Source organism: Electrophorus electricus, chromosome 6 (genome assembly GCF_013358815.1).
Source record: "Electrophorus electricus isolate fEleEle1 chromosome 6, fEleEle1.pri, whole genome shotgun sequence".
Classification (NCBI taxonomy): Eukaryota; Metazoa; Chordata; class Actinopteri; order Gymnotiformes; family Gymnotidae; genus Electrophorus; species Electrophorus electricus.
This window is the reverse complement of record NC_049540.1, coordinates 19,037,049-19,044,533: the sequence shown is the minus strand read 5'-3', so window position 1 is coordinate 19,044,533 and position 7,485 is coordinate 19,037,049. Positions and strand designations below refer to the sequence as shown.

The window sequence follows — 7,485 nt, the reverse complement described above, 5'->3', positions numbered from 1 at the left end:
CAGGTCCAAACTGGCAGTGTCAGAGCTTTCCTTGGCCAGTGGCAGTGGCAACTGGCACCGCTTAGGGGACGCCAGGGAAGCTTTGTTGTCAACACCCGATCCTCTGTTTGGCTTCAGCGAGTAGCAAGTCAAGCACGGACACTCCTCAAAAAATGCCCAACTGCTGAAAACAAGACAATCATGACCTCTCAGGAGGAGACTCTCTGTGGAAAAAACTCCCCAGATAATACTCCATGTAGCGGTTATGTCAACGATTTGTGTACAGATTTACATATAATCTGGCAAATACTTTTGTTACAAGTGACAGGCAAAATTTATGACGGCATCTACCAACACTTGTGTATGCACAGAGAGCTGCTGTAAGAAAGGAGAGAGACTATAAGGAAGACTTAGCAGAAGCATGCTATTTGTCCTTAAGTCATTAAATCACACTGATTGTCTCTTTTCAGGCCACATCCGCATATCCGACCTGGGCCTGGCTGTGCACGTGCCAGAGGGCCAGACCATCAAAGGGCGAGTGGGCACCGTCGGGTACATGGGTAAGGAGGACTTTGGACATAGAGCTTTTGATTTTGGAAAGACACATAATATCATGGGCTTCTTTGCCACTGAAGGACTCTGCTTATCGTCTGCTTAGTATCATACTTAGTATCATGCTTAGCATTTAGTGTGCTGAGGTTTTTCTGTTATGTCTTTAGCCAAATCAGCCTGTTTGCAGTCCTGGGGATGCATGTCTGTGGTTTCCCAGCTCTTGATAGAGAGCTCAGTAGAGATTAATATGTAGCTGAAGAGTTGAATCAGACAGAATAACTCGGCAAGTATGGCAAGGCCCCGGGTGAAACGGTCATTCCACGACTGCAGACTGGGATTGTTGGGCACTATGAGCAGATACAGGCATACAGGCTTTAACAAGATCCCTAAACAAGAAATTTGGTGTGTGTGTGTGTGTGTGTGTGTGTGTGTGTGTGTGTGTGTGTGTGCGTGCGTGCGCTCGCCCCCTGCTTCAGCCCCGGAAGTGGTCAAGAACGAGCGGTACACATTCAGTCCGGACTGGTGGGCTCTGGGTTGCCTCCTGTACGAGATGATCGAGGGCCAGTCCCCATTCCAGCAGCGCAAGAAGAAAATCAAGCGGGAGGAAGTGGAGCGGCTCGTCAAGGAAGTGGTGGAGGAGTACTCCAGCAAGTTCTCCGAGGAGGCCAAGTCCCTCTGCAAAATGGTCAGCGTCCTCCACTGCGCTTCTTCCCTTCGGGTGTCTCGCACGTGCCGAGCGCTCAGGGCATGAGTGCGTCCCGATCCGCTCCAGCCAAACGGACCGAGACGCGCTGAGGCCACTTTTGTTCGAAATAGAAAAGGAAGCTTGTAGAATTTCTGCCCCTCAACCCTCCCCCTTGCCTCCCCGATGGCTTGTTTTAAGAAGGAGCGAGGCGCTCCGAGCATATTTAGCGCATGATTGCCAGACCCTCATGCTGGCATGCCACTGATTATTGTGACCTCAAAATATCTGGGCTGTCTGCTAATCAGCGGTCTACGCGCAGTTTTATTCAGATTGAGAGAGCCAGGAGCTTCTCGTGGTCTCTAGTATCACGTAGAGAGTCACACATGTGACATGCAGCACTATTTATGCTAATGAGTGTTTCTATTCATTGTGGGATTAATCAAACCAAAGCTTGTATGTGTTGTTTGAGGATAGTATGGTTAATTGGAAGCTCTGATGGCTTTTGCCCCTGCAGCTGCTGGCCAAAGATCCTGCCGGAAGGCTTGGCTGTCAAGGCGGGGCCTCAGAGGTGAAGGGTCATCCCCTCTTCCGCTCTATCAACTTCAAGCGTCTGGAGGCGGGCATGCTGGAAGCCCCTTTCATTCCAGACGTAAGTCCCTTCTGAAGGGGACACTCGCATCAGACACATTTACACTGGGGGGAGAGTCCTTGAAGTTATGTTTGAAGTCACTGCGGTATGTTATTTTTCTTTGGGTAGTCACAGTTGCTTAGGCAGCTAGCGTTTTAAACATGTCAGCACCACAGTGTTGGGCTAGTGGTGTGGAACCAGCACTCTTAGCTGCTCTGGTGTCCACTCGACCACTCACCTGGGCTGTGACGTGTGTTTGTTTGTTTGTTTTTTAACAGCCTCAGGCCATCTATTGTAAGGATGTGCTGGACATTGAGCAGTTCTCCACTGTGAAGGGTGTGGAGCTGGAGCCCAAAGATGACTCCTTCTATAGCAAAGTGTCAACGGGCAGCGTTCCCATTCCCTGGCAAAACGAGGTCAGCATTCTCTTTAAGAGCTCTTTTATGGTTCAGAAAAGAGCCAGGTCCCTAGATGATGATTCAGCCTAATCCTGGACTAGCCCAGCCCCATTCCTGCATGTCTCAAAAGGGAATTCTATCAAGCATGATACCAGCCTTAATCTTTTTCCAAGGAAACACATGTGGATGTTTAACTGTTAATCAGAGAATTTCATCCATAATTTATCAGACAGTTTTCTTTGTAAGACCAAAGTATTTATCCTGGAACGAGCTTCAGCATATAGTACCAAGCTGTAATGGTTTTCATGTAATTTCCACGGTGAAAGATCAAAGAGGAGCTTTTCAGTCATCTGGCCCAAAACGACCTGGCATAAAGGGACCGCACAGTCTGTCATTTTATTTGGTAGTATTGGTCAGACAGATGTCTGCAGAAGCTGTAAAGATAACAACAGGCCATAAAAGTAAAAATGAAAGCCCATTTTTTATGCAGGATGCAGTTAGGTCAACTTTGACAAGCTGCCAAGAGAGATGAAAAAAGAGAGAAGTTAACCTAAGGGTTCTGACTGGGTTCTTATTTTGTATTTCAGAAGAGTACATCGACTTTTTTTTTTGAGCATCTCATATTTAACATTAAAATTGGCTGGTGTCCTCTGCTTTTGTAATGGGGATTTTCCTTTGCCCAAGACAGTTAAGGCAAATCTTAATTATAATGGATGTACCAAACATGGTGACCTGTGTTTGCCGACTAACACCCACCCCACCCCCCACCCCGCCCAGATGATCGAGTCGGAGTGTTTTAAAGAACTCAACGTGCTGAACCTGGATGGCACTGTGCCCCCAGACTTGGACTGGAGGGGCCAGCCCTCACCACCACCCAAACAGGGCCTGCTCCAGAGACTGTTTGGGAGGCAGGTGAGTTCTCGTACTCCTCCAATATCACAGGAATATATCGTCCACGTAGCATGACACCATTCATATGTATAAAAATTATCATCATCATCATCATCATTTTATCTCACGACACCTTTCTCAGTTTAAACCACTGTTTACAAGTAAGCACAATAACATGCCACAGAACAGCATGGTACAATAATTACATACACATCATGATTTCTAAGATAAAAAACAGAAATATTCCATTATGTTGAGATATCAGTATACTGGCATATTGAGACACCCCCACTATATAAATTCAATATCAATATAAATTCTCTGATGAGCTTTATGGATAATTTATGTACTTAGCCATTTGTGGACCCATTTAATCTATCTTATCTAAATGCAGTGATGGTACTACTTATTTTTGTTTGTTTGCTTTGTATTTTATTTAAGAGGACAGATGCCTTCCCTAGCTTGTGTAATCACATTTTTAGACCCTGTTACCTGACAGCAGGAACAGAAAGGTTCACGGTTATGTTATATGTAAAATAAATGTGATTAGTCAAGTTAATTGATTCCTAGGCTGCTACATTCATTAAAACTTCTTCTAAATTCTAATCTTTCAGATGGAGAATATTTTATGTACTTTGAGGTAAACATAATAAGGAAGTCAAACTGTTGAAAAACTTCGTTTGTTTAAACAATTGTATTAATTTATTAATGTATGTTGTATACAGTGTTCGACTCTGCATATCTGTCTCTCTGCTGCCCCCTCAGGACTGCTGTGGAAACTGCAGCGACAGTGAGGATGAGCCTACACGGCTGTGAGGAGGCAGCCTCCTTGTCCAGCTGAGGATCTCATTTGTTTACAATTTTTGCACATTTGTATTTTTAAAATAGCTCTATATAAACATTGGAATGTATATTTTCACTATATAGCCATGCAGCCTATGTTATTTAAAGTCAAAAAGACTAAAAGGACAGCAAAAAGGGTCACACACCATCCACATCCGTCATTGCAAAGTATTGGAATGACAGGTAAGTTAACAACTGTTTTAGACTCGAAGCCTGACTGACCCAAACAACCCTCTCCATATTATTAGCCCGTGTCATTGCCTTGTGCTTTTCCTTCCTCTTTTGTGTTTTTTTTCCTTGATTCTCAAACATAAAGAGCACATGCTCAGACATTTTTGTTTTAAATGTTCAAAAGAAGGGTGAAAGAAGTATCTTCACAAATATTTTTATATTTATATTTTTGATTTTATTTTTCTTATGGTAATCTTGACAATCAAATGATACCATTTGTACAAGACCTTGACCAATGCGCATGTTCAAAATGCAGACACGTGGAGTGACTGAAGAACATCGATTTCTTGCATTCAGATGTATGAATTTCTAACATTTCTACCCGAAGTCTCAAATGTATACGTAGGGTTATCTAGCTAGGGACACCAAGTAAACCAAATAGGTGTGATTCCAAGTGCATATATATGTATGTATATGTTAACAACTACAGCCAATGTTGTAAATAAGTGACACTCATCTGTAAAGCCCTGAGTGTGTCTTCCTGCAAATTTCTCTCTGAATATTTGAGGAAAAAAAAAAAAAAAACACGATTAGTGTTCTGACCCATATATTGCATGGTTAGTCTATGCATAAAACATTTTGCATTTATAATGCATTTATCACTTGTCATTCACCATTTAGTTGTGTGAGACTTTGTGATGACTTTGTGATATGTTTCATTATTGAACTGTGTGGCTCTGGGGATATGGTGCCACCACTGAGAGTCATACCTATGGAAAACATTAGTGCATTATCAAAACATCTTCTAATGCATTATAGATGTGATTTTGTGAATATGAGTAGATTTATCATACAAAATGCCATAGATTTATTGCTGCTTTCCCACAGATGGGTCAATGAAATGAAAACCACAAAAAGATAATTTGCCAAAAACATATTCACCTTTGTACATGCATCAGCTGCAGTCTGGTTAAGGCTTTCATTCTTGTTTTTAGGCTTTAACCCTGGTGGCCTCCTGTAGATTTAAAACCTCTTGATGCACTTAAGACCAAACCACTTTAATTTTGTCCTCCATCACCATGGAAGGTGCCTTTGACATTTTAAGGTACTCTTGTAGTTAGGGTTTTTATACGGAATCATGACAAATGTCATGTTACTGTTTAAGTTGGCTTCGCTCTTTGCACATATGCCCTCTCCCTTAGCTGTTGTTTTACCTCATCTGGGTCCTGTGGATGTTCAGTCTTGATCCAAGATTCTCTTGGTTCCCTTTTTATTCTTTGTCTTTTTTTATTTAAACATTTGGACATGATACTAACTCTGAAGAGAGAAATGGCTTTGAGATCTTGAAAGCCTAACTTTGAACTCTTGGATACTTCTTGACCTACCTACCCATCGAATTCAAAGGCGTGTCCGTGAGAATGCTTTGGGGGAAGGCCAGAGGGGCGGGCCTTTACCTCAGCAGTGACAACTACCCGTCAATCAGCCTGGCTCTTGAGGGAGGTCCGGAGGGGCGGGACTTTACCTTATCAGTGACAACTTCCTGTCAGTCAGCCTGGTTCTCGCCATACTGCAGCATACTTCTCTTTCTGTTCTTCTCCGACAAACTCAAGTACATTCCAGTCTCTACCGTACTGTACAGTTGTAAAATTGATTCTGAATTTCTTGTTTTTCCTGTTTTATTTAGCAATAACGGGATTTTATAAATATAACTACCATACGTGTATGTAAAAAGTCGGCCACACCGCAAAACTAGCGCGAGACTGAACTTTGTTTTGATTCTTGTTGTGTCCCTGAGCCAGGCTTCATCACTGTGAAGGAGGAGATTTTGCTAATTTCTGTCACAATTGTGTAAAAAAAATGTTTCTCTTACGCAATGCACTGATGTATTTTTATCGTGTACATATTAAGTTTGTGGGTGGGGGGGGGTATGTGTGCGTGTGCTTATGTTTGCCATTGCATGTGTATATTGCCATCATAACCACTAGCTGATACCATTATTTTAAGCCCTATATTAGTGAGAATGTCACCATGCTACATGCTGAGTGAAATGTATGCAGGTTGGTTGGTTTGTTGTCCCCGCTTTTAATTTTCTTTTAGAAAAGGTTGGGCTGACAGTCATATTCATCATTTCAGATCCCTTTTATGTTTGTTTTACCTCATTTTCAGAGGGATGGAACTGAGTGCAATCTATCAAATGCGCTGAAAATAAGTACTGCTTAGAGCAATACTTAAATCGGATACACCAGTGCTCATCTAACGTGTCTTTTACACACAATGGTGTCAGCACCTTTCTTGTGCAGAGTTTCAGTCTGATAGAACAGTGTTCATTGAATGGATTTGAGACTTAAAGCCACAGTTTAAATATTTAATATAAAATCTGCTGCCATTTTATTGTTGCCTTTTGCTGAGGAGAAATGGCCACTGTAAAAGGGGCCCACCACTGCTGTACAGTGTATACAAAGGCCTCATAGAAATCATTTGTGCCTCCTCAGTTTAAGCTTATTGTATCCGTGTAAATCACCTACTAGCCAAGTAGAGTTGAGCATTGACTCTGCTATCCAGGACATCAGTACAAATGTCTCTGTTGATGTGCAAATGTCCTAAATGTCAGAAAGTCTTGTCACAGTACTAAAAAGTGATATAAACAAGTAGGTTGAATATCTGGCACTAGATATGAAACCATAAGAACATATGTTTCAAAGACAAATATTTACTTGAAGCTGTAAAACCTGTCCCTTTTATTTAGCATCTGGAGTATAACTGATTTTCTGATAAAACTAAAACAGGTTTCCTTCTAACAGTGGCCATCATTTCTTTCTTTTTTTTTAATTAGACCTATTGTTTTCTTAATCTTTGTTTGCAGATATGTAGCCTCCACATTTTACGGAGGCTAAGTGAATTATGACACATCCTCACACTGTTATAGACAACTCATTTTGTATTATGTAACACATTGTTAGTCTGCGGGGCCAGTATAATACAATGTCCAGATAGTGATGCAGTTCCATGCAGTTATCGAGTACCACAATCGACCATTTCTGTGCACTGTCTGGCCACTTTGGGGGGAAAAAAATCAATTTGTTGGTTGTTGTGAATTGGCAAAGGCTTAACAGGATATGGTTTAAGGAGCACAGAAAGCTGAAAATAGTGATGATGGTTATGACAAAGATGATTGTGTGGAGAAAGCGTGCTTAGTGATGTCATCTCTTGTTTCCCCATTCACTCACTTCCTTCTTCCCTCATGTCTTTGGCAGTTAGTCCTCCATACGTGCCTGTGAAGACTGTACAGTGAGCATGGCCTCTTATGCAGGCCTTCTTTGTACCACAAATGTTGGGGG

The 7,485-nt window shown here is 42.0% G+C and overlaps 1 protein-coding gene across 3 annotated transcripts in view; it reads left to right on the top strand.

The window, feature by feature from the left end:
- The window catches only part of grk6 (G protein-coupled receptor kinase 6), a 22,555-nt gene extending 16,877 nt beyond the window's left edge, over positions 1-5,678 (top strand). For all 3 annotated transcript variants that reach the window (XM_027000083.2, XM_027000084.2, XM_027000086.2), the window contains 6 exons: positions 450-539; positions 1,008-1,216; positions 1,731-1,865; positions 2,123-2,260; positions 3,020-3,154; positions 3,899-5,678. In XM_027000083.2, coding sequence (XP_026855884.2) covers positions 450-539; positions 1,008-1,216; positions 1,731-1,865; positions 2,123-2,260; positions 3,020-3,154; positions 3,899-3,949 — 758 coding nt within the window. In that variant the 3' untranslated portion in view covers positions 3,950-5,678. The remainder of the gene's footprint in view (positions 1-449; positions 540-1,007; positions 1,217-1,730; positions 1,866-2,122; positions 2,261-3,019; positions 3,155-3,898) is intronic.
- Positions 5,679-7,485: the final 1,807 nt, after the last annotated feature.